Source organism: Colius striatus, chromosome 3 (genome assembly GCF_028858725.1).
Source record: "Colius striatus isolate bColStr4 chromosome 3, bColStr4.1.hap1, whole genome shotgun sequence".
Taxonomy (NCBI): domain Eukaryota; kingdom Metazoa; phylum Chordata; class Aves; order Coliiformes; family Coliidae; genus Colius; species Colius striatus.
The window spans coordinates 15,283,165-15,298,747 of NC_084761.1; the positions used below are offsets into that span (position 1 = coordinate 15,283,165).

Genomic DNA, 15,583 nt, shown 5'->3' on the forward strand with positions numbered 1-15,583 from the left:
TCAAGTTGCCTTCAGGGAAAAGAACCTCAGGATGTGTTCTCCCTCTCCTAAAGCATCCTTGGAAGAAGCATCCAAGGGGCCTGGGGCTGGCCCTGCATTGTGTGCCCATTGGCTGTTTGGGTTTGTACAGGTGATGATAGAATTGTTTTGGAAAATGCCTTTAAGCTCACCGAGTTCAACCCCTCCCCTCACACTGCCAATCCCACCACTAACCCATGTCCCTCAGCACCTCAGCTCCATGGATGGGGACTCCACCACCTCCCTGGGCAGCCTGGGACAGTGTCCAACAACCTTCTCAGTGAAGTTTTTCCTAACATTCCATCTAAACCTCTCCAGGTGCAACCTGAGGCTGTTTCCTCTTGTCCTGTCACTTGTTACCCGCGAGATCCACTCCCACCTCGCTGCAACCTCCTGTCAGGGAGTTGTAGAGAGTGACCATGTCTCCTCTCAGCCTCCTCTTTTCCTGACTAAACACCCCCAGTTCCCTCAGCCACTCCTCATCAGACTTGTTCTCCAGACCCTTCCCCAGCCTGGCTGCCCGTCCCTGGACACACTCCTGCACCTCAGTGTCTTTCTTGGAGAGGCTCAGAACTGAATACTGAGTGAGGAACCCAAAACCAAATCCCTTGAACCCAAACCAACCCTGAACCAGGTGCAGGGAGAGGAGACGTGCCGGGGAGACAGGGGAAATGCCAGTGGAGCGGGAGGGTTGGGCGCAGCCCCTGGTGGGGCCGCGTGGCAGGATGGGGTGACCCACGGCAGTGCGGTGCAATGCACTCGGTGACCTGTCCATCCCTGCCAGGTAGGAGTTGAGATTTAACTAGTTTCTCCTTTCCCAGTGTTTGCTCTGGAGAAACATCCCGAACGTCACGGGAGGTGTTGGCAGCATATGCACTCAGCCTCCGTGCAGCGCTTCCCGAGGCTGCAGGCAAACCAGCCCTGCCAAGCTCCGGAGCCTCAGCAAGCCCCACACTGCATTCTGGAGCCATGAAAGTCTGAAAACCCATGGCCACAATCCCAGAGACCCCCTCTTGGTGCTCAACACACCCCCAATGCCAGAGGGATGCTCCTGCCCGTGTGGGGATGCAAATGGCTGATTCTTGGGGTCCAATTGTGCAGGTCTCTCCTTTGGAAGCAGGAAGAGTCCCAAGCCCTGATCTGGAAGCCACAAGGCCTGGAGGCCATCAGTGCAGGATACGGCCCAGCCACAGCCAGGTGTTGGCCCAGGGGATGGGAAGAGGGGAAATAGCTCTGACACCACCAATGCTTTATGCTCAGCTGTTTCATCCCCACCTTCTGTAATCTCAAATTGTTAGAAATATTAGGTAATTGGAGAGGAATCTTTTCTTTTTCCTTATAGTGAAGGAGACTCCCTAAATCTCCCATTGTTAATGATCATAAAACAATACAAACAGTGGTCTCTCTGTGTTTTTCTCCCCACAGCCCCAGTGAGTGCTACAGTCCCTGGTACACCAGGGACTGGCCTTGGCCAGGGTCAATATCCCATCTGAGGGAGAAAGGCAGGCTTGGACCCCACGAGATGGGCTTGCACATGGCCTTCCAGCTCCTCAGATTTGCTTTAGGGAACAGAGCAGATGCCTCTGAAACGTCAAACTCCAGCTTTATGGCAGCCAGAACCAGTTCCACGAACGCAGCGACACATGAACCCGCGCTGGCTGCTGCGGGAAGAGCTCCCAAGAAAGGGGATACATCTGGCACAGCCCCAGACAAGCCCTTGTGCAATGCAAAGCTGACAAGGGGCAGCTGGGAAGCAGGAAAGGCCACATTGGAAACGGAGGATCAAGGGGGACATAGTCCACGAAGCCAGTCCCAGTGCAGCACCAAAGCTCTGTGCTTAGCACAGGAGGGGAGGCAGCTCTGTGGTCCCCAGAGTGGGAATGAGTCGGCACAAACAGCCCTCGCTGCGGTCTCGTTAAGAGTGCTCTTTCCCCAGCAAGCACGTGTCTCTGGTAAATACTGATTTCACTTACCAACAAATCTGAATTTATTTACATCAGAGACTTTGAGCCAGGACTGGCAACTCTGACATAAATTGTCTGAATAATGCAACGTATCGTCTCCTTGCTGGTTGCTATGGGTACTGGGCTGTTTTAGCCTCCCTCTATAAACATTAACTGTGAAGGGGATGTGGAAACTTATCTAAAAATATAGTGCTATGTCCAAATCTTTAAGAGGAAGGTCATTGAGATGGCGATAAAAAACAACCTCTTTGTGTAATGGCTCTGAAGCGGTGCGATGCAAACACTTGGGTCTGTGAGCCCAGCCGGAGGAAACGGAGGCTGCACTGAAAAGTAACCAACACTTTTAATTCCTGCTGAGCGATGCCTGAAGGGTGAATTACAACATGCAAAAGCAAAAAGAAAACAGACTGTTTTGCAGAGGTAATACTGAGAAAACGGAGGACCCTCTGTGGAAGGGGCGATGGAGCCACAGCATCGCAACTCCCGTCTCCAACGCTGCTGCCACGGGCTTTAGGCTGCTTTTTTTTTTGGTCACTGACAGCTTATTTCTCCAACTGTTCTGGGAATCTGTAAACACTGAGCCTGGTTCTGGAGGTCTTCCCACTCAAGACAGGATCCAGCACTGGGCTCTTTGGGACTTGCCAAGGCTGGTGGCAGGGGTGGAGGGGCAGCCCCAGCCCCGGCTGCTGCAGAGCGCCGAAGGCAGAAGTAGACCCTTCCCTCTCTGCCACTCATTGCCCCTGCAAGGCAGTGAAATAGAGCTGGAAGGCACTGGATGGTGGGGAAGGCAGGCAGGACCCTCAGATGACCCCCAGGAAAAAGGAGGGGCTGGGTGTGCATGGAGGGGGCTGGGGGTGGGATATCTGCAGCACATGGATGGGGACTGACTCTCCCTCTTGGTCTTCTCCATGCTGGGGCTGCCCAACGGGACAGCTGCCATCCCTCCATCTCCCTTGGGCAGTGGTTTAGGCTGTACCTTCATCTCCATCTGTTTTTCAGTCACCTTTCTTGGAGCCTTTGCTAACAGTGTGGAGATGCTACAGGGCTCTGCAAAGGTGGGAAACCACAACACTGGATGGGGAGGTTTTCTCTCTCAGAAAAGAGGGGGCTTGTTGCTGGGTTTGCAGCAGCTTTAGCTGTTGCTCAGCTAACAGCAGTTCCCCCTCTTGCTTCTCCAGATGCATTTAAATGCCTCAAGTCCTGAGCCCTCTCCATTGCTTCACCTGAGCTTTTGTTTGCTTCTCTTTGGCAGCTTCTTCTGACGACGTTCAGGATCAGATGGAGCTGGTGCTTCCCCGCACTCAGAGCTCTCTTACAAAAGGCTCCCAGTCTCTCCATCGTTACTCTGCTTGTCTTCCAGTCTGAGGCTGGTGCTGAACTGCAGATCTCCAGTAACTGGTGTGGGAGAAGAGGCTTGGACGTCCCGTGCCATGTGGCTCCCGGAAAAGCGTGGCCTTCGTGGCAGGAGCTGCAGCGACCCAGCAATGAGGACAGAGACCTGAGGACCTCCAGCTCCCAGTGAGCAGGTGCTGCCACGCTCGGGCTCTTCCTCTGATCTCTTCCAGTACTGCAGGGTGCTCAGTTGGCTCATTGAGGATTGCTGGGCTGATTAGTAGGATACATCTCGGGAAAATGGGCAAGTCAAACAGTGTGGGGACCGGAGAGGCCGAGGTATCCGAGACACTGCCTTGCAAAAGGCAAAGAGACAAGAGTCTGTCAGGGACCTCACTGCTGCTACTACATCTTGGCTGGGGCAGAGGCTACAGGGCTGCCAAAGCCTCATCTTCCAGGAAGGCATTTAACCTCAGGGAAAGCAGCCTGGACAGGAACTTATGCTTTTGTAGACACCTTTGGCCCCCAAAAGCCAAGCTGGGCTGAGTTTCTGGGGTGAGCTGGTGCAAGGCAATGTGCAGAATGCTGCTGGCTCAGGCCTGGCTGCCTGATTTCCCTGTGGGGTGGTCAGGCACACATGCCCTCTGACGCCATCCCTGCCACTTGCTGGAGCACCTGCCGTGGCCAATAGCTGCTTTCTTTTCTGCCTGATTTCGACTAAGCCTGGAGCCTCAAAGCTCCCCAGTAACCTTCCCTCGCACTGACTCAAGTATGTAATCAACACAATTTGGGGGTTGCTGGTTGGGTGCCAAGGGGTGGACATGTGCAAAGCTTTCCCACATGGGTTTTAGTGGAGGTTTGACACTCAAATCCCTTGAGAAGCAAAGGAAAGGCTCCAGAGGAGCAGGAGTAAGCAAGGCTGGGAGCGGGGTTGCTGGTGTTCCTGCCCCCATCTAACACCTTTGTTTGTAGGCAGGGGAGCCAGGAAAAGCAGCCCTCTCACTGAAACAGCCATCAACAAACATACCTGTTGCTACTTGTTCTTCGTTCTCTTCTGCTTCTGCCGATAGATTTCCTCCGTGAAAGGCCTGTGGTCAGGAGGATGAGGATGTGGGGGGAGAGGGTGGAGAAACACAAGGGATGGGCAAAATAAGGGTGTAAGAATGAAATTCGAGACTACTGTATGCTCTCCTTCAGGCCCAGAAACTCTGCCCTTCACAGGCACAGCTTGACTATCCCTGTGCCACAGCAATCTTTGCCTGAGTCTCTCTGGACTGCAGAGCAGATACAAGCTGCTCCCACCAAGGACCATTCCTGCACCATGTGGGATGAGGCTCAGCACATGCTCGGACTCCCCCTGCATTCAGACTGGCCTTTGCTCTCTTTGAATCTCCTCCTCCCTTGCAAACACAAAAGATCTTTCACTGCTGAAGCACAACTGCTGCTTCTGGGAATAATTCTAGGCTGCTCCTTCCAGGGCTGCCAGACTATTGTGGTGCAAAACACCAGAGAAACCCGTCCAAGGAACTACAGAATGCAAACTCTTCTTGCAGGGTCTCTTCAGACTGACACAATCAGTTCCCTCAGTGCTTTCCTTATTGTTCTTGTATAGACAGAATCAAGCACAGGAAAGAAAAAACCCATAAAAGATGTCATTTTGATAAAAATAAACAAACGAATCAACGTTCCTAGAACTCAGCAAATAGCTTCAAAGAGGAATCTGACCATTATCAAAACAATCAGAAAGCAGCCCTCTGTTTTCTTTCTTCCCCGCTGAAACTATTGGTAAAAAAATCTCTGCTTCTGCACTTCCCCGAAACCTGGGAGTTAAAGCTGGTAGAAATAATTAGAAGCTCTCCAGTTTGGCAAAGCTACTCACCCCTCGTACAGCACTGCAATTGTGTAGGAAATTGCCACTACAGCTGTCAGCAAAAGGCCAGCTGGGCTTGCATGCCTGTTTTGAAAGAGATGGAAAAGATCAGGTAAGTACAGAGGCTTATGCAAGACCCGGTTTAGAAAGTGGAATGAGACGCAGGTCTCCAGGAGAGCACTCTATTCCTCATTAAACAGAAGTGAACAAAAGGGGAGGTGTTTTTTTTGGACTTAATGTTAACTGTCTTAGACAGATGTTACTTGGCAAAGACTCTTCCCCAGCCTACTTCAGCGTCTTCTTTTAAGTCTGCTCCCTGCATGTCTCTGCTAAGAGATCTGCTTTGATGCGAAGTCCTGAGACGATAAGGCTGTTTAATAGCTGAGCAGCTGCTTACGTAGGGCTGTGGCTCCCAGCCAGAATGCTCCAAGGGAAATGCCTGATGTGCACAGAGAGACTGGCCACCCAGGGTGCAGACACCTGGCAGTGGGAGCAGAGTATGGCCCCCTACACACTGAAACAGTGGCAGGGATGGGGTTGGGAAGGGTGCTGGGTGGGTGTTGCACCAGAGCTGAGTGTGTAGGGGCTGCGTTCACCTTTAAACTCATTGCAAGATGTTTTAGGAACGTGTCCTACCAGCTCCCCAAGGCCCAGATGAATGGTGTCCTTCAGTGAGGAGACACAGAATCATGGAATCATTTCCACTGGAAAAGACCTTTCAGCTCATTAAGTTCAACCCCTCCCCTCACACTACCAAGCCCAGCACTAACCCATGTCCCTCAGCACCTCAGCTACATGACTTTGCAATATCTCCAGGGATGGGGACTCCAACACCTCCCTGGGCAGCCTGGGACAGTGTCCAACAACACGTTCAGTGAAAGAGTTCTTTCTAATCTCCAATCTAAACCTCTTCTGGCCCAACTTGAGGCCATTTCCTCTTGTCTTATCACTTACTAGAGAACGATCATGTCTCCCCTCAGCCTCCTCTTCTCCAGACTAAACACCCCCAGTTCCTTCAGCTGCTCCCCATCAGACTTGTGCTCCAGATCCTTCCCCAGCTCTGTGGCCCATCTCTGGACACGCTCCAGCACCTCAGTGTCTTTCTTGTAGTGAGGGGCTCAACACTGAACACAGTATTCAAGGTGCAGCCTCACCAGTGCCCAGTGCAGGGCCATAATCACTGCCCTGGTCCTGCTGGCCAGACTGTTTCTGATACAGGCCAGGATGCCATTATCCTTCTTGGCCACCTGGGCAAACTGCTGACTCATGTCCAGCTGCTGTCAATTAACACTCCCAAGCCTCTTCCCTCCAGACAGCTTTCCACCCACTCTGCACCCAGACTGTAGCAGTGCCTGGGGTTGTTGTGACCCAGCACTTGGCTGGGGACCAGGCACAGCACAGGGCATTGATGCCACACAGCACCACACTGAATGTTTGTGGGCAGAAGTGCTTGAGGGCTGTGGATGCAATGGAGATGCCTGTTCCTTTCAGCACTGATGCCAAAGAACTGGGACCAAATAATCAATACTGGCAGCAAACATGCACCACTGTGTGGGGACACTTCTTTGATGCTTGGCCTAAAAGTGCCTGAGGCAGATGCCAGCAAAGGCAGAGGGGGCTTTGCTAGGGCACGAGGATTTCAGCTGGTGGGTTCCAGTCCCCAAACCAGTTGCCAACACCACCCCACGGTGTGCAAACTCGCCTGGGTGACAGTGGCCACAGGCAGCAGCCATTCCTCCCTTGCTAACCCAGCACCCAGAAGGTCCTGGCCCCATCTCTCCCAGCAAGGAGTATGGCTGTGTCTGGCTCATCGCAGGCACCAGCTCTCCCAAAACATCCTTTCTGCATCCCCAGCCTTCAGCTAATAGCTGCAAATGTTGGCCTTAATTAAAATGTGTTGATTGCCTTTTGTTTGCTGGTTGCAGCTCATCTCTGAGGGGGACAAGAGCTGGCTCTCAGAAAAAAAAATAGTACTTATTGGGTCCTTGGATAAACATCCCACAAGGCTCTGCAAGGCAACCAGAGGGGAAACATGCCTTCAGGGGAGAGACCAAACTACCTGCACCTGGTACTGGACTCACTTTCAGGACTAATCAGTTCCTGGAGAGACAAATCTTCACCTTTGCACTGGTTCCAATTTGCAATAAGTTTTTCCCTCATTAGGAAGCACCAGGCAACTTCTTCCTCTCCCAACCCCCTCACTATTACATGCTTAGTCATGTCTCCTCCTTGATTCCTATCAGAGAGAACAAATTTGCATGATTGTTTGTTGACAGCAAGACCTCTAATTGCATCATTTGGCTGCAGCTCCAGCTCTGATTTACACAGCCTGTTGCCATGAGTTTTTTAAAACACTTCCCTACCAGAGATACACAAACAGCTAATGCTCTATTTGTCTTTCAGGAGAAACGAGGCTGCTTGAGGCAGCAGATGAGAAGCATTTGGGTGAGTTGTTTCTCTCCTGTCACAAGCTCGACCTACTTATTAGGCAAGGTCAACAAAGAGTCAGCCAGAAAGGTTTTGTTGCCTTGGCAGGACGTTTTTGGGGGTAGGAAGTCTGTCTGTCCCCAACCCTTTTCTGCAGCTCCCCGTGGCTGTGAGATGTCTGCCAAGGGCAATTGCATTCTTCCCTGCCAGTCCTGAGTGTTGGATGTGGGACACTCACTTTGCCCTTCCCTCCCTGACACTTGTGTTCACGGTGATCAGCAAAGGTGACTTCTCCAGTGTATCTGGAGGACACGTTTTTGGCTGCAGAGCTGCTGTTAGATGAGATGGGGATAGCTACAGTATCCTGCAAGTGAGAAAATGGGCGGCTCTTGCTCCACAAGATGCTAGAGTTGGGTCCAACACAATCTAAGGTTGGCTGGAGTGAGAAGGTAGGCTGGCTGCTGTGGTGCCAGGATGTTACGTGGTTATGTGCCCTTACAGATGAAAAAGAATCAATTTTTTGGGCTCTGATGCCATGATATGCAGCACGGCTGCATCACTAAGAGAGGAGAAATATGCTCTATGTCCAAAACCAGAGGGCAAACACATTCCTCCAACATCTCTCCCACTGCCATGGAGCTGGGACATTAGCTCTGGCCTCTGAGGGTTGACACCTAACATCTTCTGAAAGCCCTGGGACATCAGATGAGACCTAGGACTCCCCAGAAAAACTCAGCAATCCAAGCTGAGGTCCCAGGGAAGCAAAACAGTCAAAACCACAGCAGGAAAGGCTGTGCAGAGCTTCCCCAGGGCAGGCAGGTGGTGTCCTGATGCCACTTTGCACAGCTCCAGCGATTTGTTAACAGCAATTATTTTTCATGCCTTGCTGCCTTTTACGGTGGCAGCCTTTTAACGAGAAAAAGCAGGCAATCACACTGTTGTCTCAAGCCACTTGGAGCTGCTTTTGCCCAGGACTGAGGTGGAAGACCAAGCGACGTGCGCCCAGTGGGAGATGTGCTCTCTTATGGGGGTAAAGAAGGGATTTCTGAGCCAGAAACAGCTCAGGAGGGTTCAGCTGATTTGGAAAAGGTCCTGGGAAATAGATTGATGGTGATCTCAAACAAATAAAATCTCCTTAAAATTCCTCCTGATCAAATTCCTCCTACTGCTCTGTTGTGGGGGTGGTGGTGCTGGTCATGAGGGCCTCATCCTGCCTTAGCCCTACCCCAGTCCCCCCAGCAATGCCCACGCTGCCATGGTGCCGCTGCTGGCCCCGTGGCTGGCTCTCCCGCCTGGCACTGCCGTGGCCCCAGCAGTCAGCTTGCCCCAGCTCTTGGGCACCACTTCCCAGGGTTTGGACCCAGTCCAGTGCCACAGGGCTGGCAGGAAAGCAAATGGCCTGGTGCAGCCGACCCTGACAGCACAAGGGGGGAAATTCAAGTGCAGCACAAACAGCAGCAAGGCTCACTGCAGAGAGGAGAGAAACCATCGGCTTCACTTATTACCAGGTGGCAGAAAGCTGAAAAGGTAACCAGAAAGTGGCAAAGCACTTCATTTTTTCCACTACAGTAGAAGACAGTTGGTCACACTCAGGAGCAGCAGCACAAAAGACCCGGTGAGAAAGGCCCACGGGGCTCTCCGCGCTCCCAGTGTAACACACACAGGGATTCTTTTTTCTCTCCTGAGCAAATAAATAAAATGTGATATTAAATGAAAACCACATAAAACTTGCTGCACAGAATAGAGTATATTGCTCATTTGCTGCTAAATTACAGCCTATTCATTTCCTCCTAAGCAGGCTATTAAGCCGTGTTGTATCACACGAGTGTTTCGGAAGTGTTATCGCGGTGCAGTAAGGGAAAGAGGGTGGGGGCTTGTTGTGCTTTCTTCCAGGGGTAATTACAGGGTCACACTGATCCCCAGGATCAGTGCTCTGCCTCTGCCGAGTGACACCCAGCAGGAATTTGGCCCTGACTGTTGATTTTTCCACGTGCAGAGCCTGCCAAGGATCTCATTCAGCTGCAGAGCATTTGCTGATGCTTCCTCTCCCCAGCACTTGGCCGGGGTTTGTTTTTTCTATGATTAATGCTGCAAGGCTTTTATGACAGAAGACTTTGCTTGCACAAAAATAGTCAGGAAGTGAGAATTCAGGGCATGTTGCACTTTCCCTACCAGTTTATTGGTGACTGCCATCACCAAGTGTTTATTTGGCCCCCAGTGCAGCCCAGGCACCTTATGCCCTGCTGAGCACAGACCCCACACTTGCCCTATGACCAGTGGTGTTTGTAGGGGTGTACTCACATGAGGGACCAGCCCAGGTAGATGGCTGTGCTGCCCCAGTACATGGGATTATCCAGGACACTGAAGGGGAAGCTGGTCACTTTTGCCTCCATCAGAATGCCAAAGTAATCACCTGCAGAGCAAAAAAGAGGGTTTCTGGTTAGGCTCCATGAAGCTGGGAGTCCCAGGGGGCCTTTGGCATGCTGATACCCTGTGTGGCATCTCTGCCAGGGATGCAGAGTAAAGGCAAACGAGGAGTCTCACTTCCAGGCTGAGAAAACAGCAACAAATAGGTTGGCTGTTTACTCTGAGTCTATCAGCTTTTCCGGGAATGGCTCTTTGCCCCCGAGGAAGGTTTGTGCATTGCAATGAGGCTACAGCAGCCACGTCCCTCATTGGGAGGCAGCTCTCGAGGTCCCAACTGGCTGATTCTAGCTTTCTCATTTGAAAAATGCCCTTCTGATGCCACTTGACGAGGAAGCAAGTGCACAGGATCAGATCCATTTAATGGGGAAATAAGCCCAGCGCCCTGTAATGGTGTTTGGAGATGTTATAATCACGCTGCCACCACCACCAAATATCCTCATTCAGTGTCCCCCTGATCTCACAGTCCAGAGGATTTCTCAGAATTTCAGAAAATAGCACCTCTGCCTACAAAACACTCAATTATCAGCATGATGATGATGATGATAATAGGTGACTGTCATCTGTAATGAGGGCAGCTTTCAGAACTGTCAGCATCCAAACAGCTTCCTATCTACCTCACAGTAATCCTTCCACCCTCTTCCAAGGAGCCTGGAAAAGAAATGACAAGCGAGGAGGCGTTGTGCAGCTTGCACGTCGGGAGGGAGGAAGGCTCAGGATGCAAATCCCTGACTTCTGGTGCTCTTATGTGAGAAAACACAAAGCCCAGCGAGGATTTTGCCCCGCGTCCACTGCACAAGATGCAGCATCAGTCCTCGAGGAGCAGTGCAGGTCCCTCAGCCCAGGGAGCTGCCACCACCCGGGGCCGTGTTCCCAGCTTTGCTGCCAGCCCATTCCCTGACCTTGGGCAAGTCTCCTCTGTCCCTCCCGGTGCTATTGTGCACTGATCATAACATCAGTCTTTCTTACAGCACGGAGGGTGGTGAGGATTAATGTATGGTGAGAAAGTGCTCAGAAATCCAGACAAAAGGCATTACAGGAGTGCAAACTATTCAAGGTTATTATTATTAGCTGGATCGTAGTGTAATTTCTTTGACCTCACATGGTGCAAAAACATTTATTTCTAAGGATAAACACCGCCTGCCCAATTAGACAACGCTTTTGGGCTTTAACTACAGGCCACTAAGTGAGATAATTGCCTGGTATTCATGCTATATATTCTCACAGTTACTTGGCAATGCATCTCTGAGATTGTTCTGGTAGAAAGAACACATCACCCCCTGCCACAGCCCATTTCTGTGCTTTCTTATGTGTCAGAATGCTTCATTATACCCTGCCTGCCCACGACTTTGGGCTGAACACCTTGCTCCCTGAGCAGCACTGGCACTGGGAAGGTTCACACAAAGCCCTGGGTCCATGGGGCTGGCAGGGCCTTATCTGAGCCCGGCACCGGCGGGGCTGTGGGACCCTGCAGGCAGCCTCCCTGCAGGTAAAGGCACAGGGCAAGGAGGGGAGCCAGTAGCTCCCCCAGGACACGAGCTTTTCTGATGTAAACCCTGCCTCCAAACCCACACAGTTACATGAACACCACTATCCAGGCAGGTGCTAAGGGAAAGGACTGTGCATCAGTTTGCCCTGCATCACCCTGGTACCTCCTGTGCCTCTGTTAACCCCTCAAATCCTGCTCCTTGTCAGGCTGAGGGGCTCAGGCATCCAATTTGTGATTTTTTTTTGCTGGAGCTCAGTGTAACTATCTTGCTGCACAGTGTAGACACATGGGTGACATCAGGGCAGCACAAGACCATTTGCCATGCCCCACAGGGATCCCCAGAGTCCCTGGAGCCTGACCTGGGCTGAAGCGCTGCCTCTGTATCCCTCCAGAAGCTTCACCACAGCCCAGTGACACTTTGGTTGAGTCTGATTTACTTGAAATCTTGGTCAATGCTGGAAGGAGCTGCTCTGGGGTGTGAGGCAGATGGGTTCAGACAGGCAGAGTCACCTCTCCGTGCCCTTGGCCACCCAGAAGCCAAGCCCTCATCACTACATTTGCTGGAGACAGGCTGGCACAGCAAGGCCTGTTGCAGGAGAGTGACTCACAGCTCCCACTGCACAGTTTAGCTCATACTTCAGGCTCTGCAGCCACTCCAAAGCTTAAATGTGCTGGTAAAAGGAATATAATGGGCAGCTCCACCACAGTCTCTGTGTCTTGCCTGGTTCAGCCCTCACTGCTGCAGGAAAACCCAAAAGGGAAGGGTCAAATGATGTTGCAGCATGTTTTAAGTGCTTGGGTGTTAGATGCTCACTTAAAACCTCCCTCAAGCTCAGATACTGATTGTGAGAAGACATTGGATGATGTTATGAGCCTCTTCTTGCCAAATCAGCGCAGCCCTTTGCTACCTGCAGTCAGAGGTACTATCACTGCTGGGGGACCCTGCTCTTCCCACAGCACCAGCACACCACTGAATGCAGGAGGATGTTGGAAGTACCAGCCCCAGGTGAGTCCTGAGCAAGAGAATGATCCACCTGAGATCCTCAGAGACCTGTAGACCCCTTGTCTTCCCCACAGCTGGGTAAGAAACCATGCTGAACACCATTCTCCATCAAGAGTTTGCTGCCTTGGACTCATAGGGTCTAGCATTGAGCAGAGAAGCCACCCTCAGTCCAAGGATGGATGCTGTGTAGTTCTCCAGCTGGGCCGTGCCTCCGTGGCACAGAGGTCCCAAGCCAGCCTGGCTGCACCATCACAAGGTCTTGGCATCTCCCCACCCTGACTCAGCTCTGCCCCAGCGCCCGTCATGCCCCAGGTAGCAGAGAGAGAGTTGGCCTCTCTCCCTGCCACATCACGCAGACTCAACCTGGTGTGCTGGTGGCAGAGAGAGCCAGATATGGGCTGCGAACGTCTGCCTCTTCCTTGCCCCAGGGGATTTGGGAGGCAGCAGCCATGCAGAGCAGAGCGGGATGGGGACACTCTCGCTGCTTACGCTGAGCCTGACTCACTTCTTTGCTTTTCCCCAGTGGTGTGAGCCCTGTGGGTCCTCCTGGCCGGATGAATCAGGCTTTACGTAAACAACCCCAGACCTGGTTGAACTTCAGGAGCATTCCAGCAGCTCTCGCTGGCGGGTACTCCTGAGCCCAGCCTCTCTGGACATGTCTCCAAGGCACAGCATCCCTCCAGGGCCTGTGGGTAGTTTTGGAGGACGCTGGTGCCCGGTAGCTGGGGGACAGGGATGTAACGCGGGGCCAGGAGCGGGGCTGCGCAGACGAAGGGTGAGGGCACACATTCAGGAGTGCTGAGCTCTATTTCTGGCGGCAGGATCTTGGCCAACTCAACACATTTCTTTGCAACTCCACTTGAAACCAGGAAGGCTTATTACCTCCCTCTCTTCTTCCTGGCGACGCTGCAGGAGCTAATTGAATTTGGTTTGTAAAGCACTTGCAAAGGCACAGCCCAAATGCAGCGTCAAAGCTGGGGCTGTGATTATTTCAGCCAGCGGGAGCTGCTCCTTTCCTTAGATATTTATTGTTCCTGTCTCTATTTTATTTTTATGAATTCCACACATACTGGCATGTTTTTAAAGTCAACAACACTAATAGAATTACTCTCTAAATGTGAAAGCAGGCACAGTGGAAAATGCCTTATGCCATAAAGCGGCAGATAAAAGAATCTGTCAACGAACGTCAGGTTTATTGCAGAGGGAAGAGCAAATGAGATCCTGCCTGGGCACATGTCTCAGAGAGAGGCTGCTGGATGGCTCTCACCCATCACGCTTATCTGCTCATGGGGTCTCTTTATTGGGGTCTCTTTTCTGGAAGTCATTTGGATTGCCAGACAATCAGCTGCTTTACACAACGCCAGGCTTGGCACTGAAGGTGATGGGGTCTTGCCGTCTGAAACCACGGCACCATCTTCCCTATGTGAGGCAACAGCATGGTTAGGTCATGCTTTGGTACCATAAAGCCAAGACCAAATCTAACAGCCCTGAAGGAAAAGATGAGGACATTCTGACAGGACTCCGCCCAGGCAAAAGAACCCTGCAAAGACTAAATGCACTTTGTGGTGAAGCCGATGAGTTTTTAGTGCTTACCCAGGAATGTTCCAGTGAATCCAAGTGCTAAGAAGCTGGAGACGACAAACAAGGTCCCTACAGCCAAGATGGCCAAGCCAGAGTAATAGGCCCAGTGGCAGTCCAAGCCCTCTAGCTTTGGCTGGCTCTTCATGGCTTCTGTGAAGCTGTTGGAGAGACAACAAGGGCTGTTAAAAGCAGCAGTTTGTTACTATCATCACCTACCTCTCCCTGGGAGCTTTGGGAGGGGGTGCTGCTGAGGAGAACCCTTCAGAGGGTCTCTTTTTCCACCTAAACCTCTCAATGGGAGAAGCAAAGAGCTGAAGCTTTGTGAGCAGACAGGGCTTGACCTGGTGCAGCTATTTCTACTTGCAACTCTTGCTCACTCCTGGAAACACCAACCCCACTGAACTACCATACCAAAGGCTTTGCCTTGCTCACCAAACCCCAGGTTCTGTTGTGACCATGAGCTCTGTGGAGTGACATCGTTGCAAATGCTGGAGGCTGCGATGCCTCAGCACAGGACCCGAAGGGTTGGGAACAATCAGCTGGGTTATCTCGTGTTCCCACCCCCGTTCTCCTCCATCAAAATATTTTGCAGCATTCATGTTAGCCACGTGCCCAGGAGTGATTCATGGCTGCAGCCTGACAGTCAGGAGGAGGACTGCAACAGTGAAAGGAAAATACTAGAGACAGGCATTTTTCAAGTGTGAACGCAGCTTCTCAGCTCCAGGCTTGTTCAGGCATCTCAGGTCTGACCTTCCAAATCCTTGCTCGTTAGTGGAATAATTGTGACCTCTCCCTTCAGCCCCCTGAACTTTGCCCGGAGCAGGGCTTGGCAGGCTCAGCATCTCACATGGCTCTGATACAAACGTATGACTGCACCGGAGACAACACCGTGATTAAAAAACTGCCCATTAACAACAGTCAGAGGAGATAACGGACCCGCAGAGCTGTACACACTGTTTCTCCACATGTTGCTGACACATGAGGTAGGAAACTTTGAGCCTTTTTTTTAATGAGCACCCTGGAGCCTGAAATTCAAGTGGAATAACAGCTCTCCCGTGTCTCTGGCCACTGCCGCCTGCCAGGGCTGGGCCAGGAAAGTTGTTCCTGCCTGCACTCCCAGGCTCCTCGGCTGGAAAGTGCTTCCATGACGTTACCCACAGGGCTTGGGATAGTTTTTTTTTCCCTGATGTCCAGCTTCCCCATGGATTTTCTCTGTTGCCCAAATGAAAGCTGAGACAGTCCTGCCTGCCTGCCTGATGGACAAGCAGCTGGAAATGCACCATGAAAGGTCCAGAGACCAGATGGCCAGTTACATGCACCAAGCAAAGTCCAGGATGACATTTGAACCCCATGGTTAACCTGGATCGTTATTTTTTGTTTTCCTCAGAGCTTGCTCCTACTAGGTTTTCTGCTGTGGAGGAGTTTTTAGGACCACAGAGCAGGCCATTTAATCATCCCTTTGGACTGGAGCAAGG

The 15,583-nt window shown here is 51.8% G+C and overlaps 1 protein-coding gene across 4 annotated transcripts in view; it reads right to left on the reverse strand.

Moving 5' to 3' along the window:
- PEMT (phosphatidylethanolamine N-methyltransferase) overlaps positions 1 to 15,583 on the reverse strand; it is a 50,556-nt gene that overhangs the window by 4,287 nt on the left and 30,686 nt on the right. For 2 of the 4 annotated variants that reach the window (XM_061993646.1, XM_061993650.1), the window contains exons 4-8: positions 14,121 to 14,266; positions 9,913 to 10,024; positions 5,194 to 5,268; positions 4,342 to 4,402; positions 2,307 to 3,669 (exon numbers count right to left, since the gene is read on the reverse strand). In XM_061993646.1, the coding sequence (XP_061849630.1) occupies positions 4,348 to 4,402; positions 5,194 to 5,268; positions 9,913 to 10,024; positions 14,121 to 14,266 (388 nt within the window). In that variant the 3' untranslated portion in view covers positions 2,307 to 3,669; positions 4,342 to 4,347. Of the gene's footprint in view, positions 1 to 2,306; positions 3,670 to 4,341; positions 4,403 to 5,193; positions 5,269 to 9,912; positions 10,025 to 14,120; positions 14,267 to 15,583 lie in introns of those variants that run through there. The other 2 variants (XM_061993648.1, XM_061993649.1) reach the window with 2 other exon arrangements.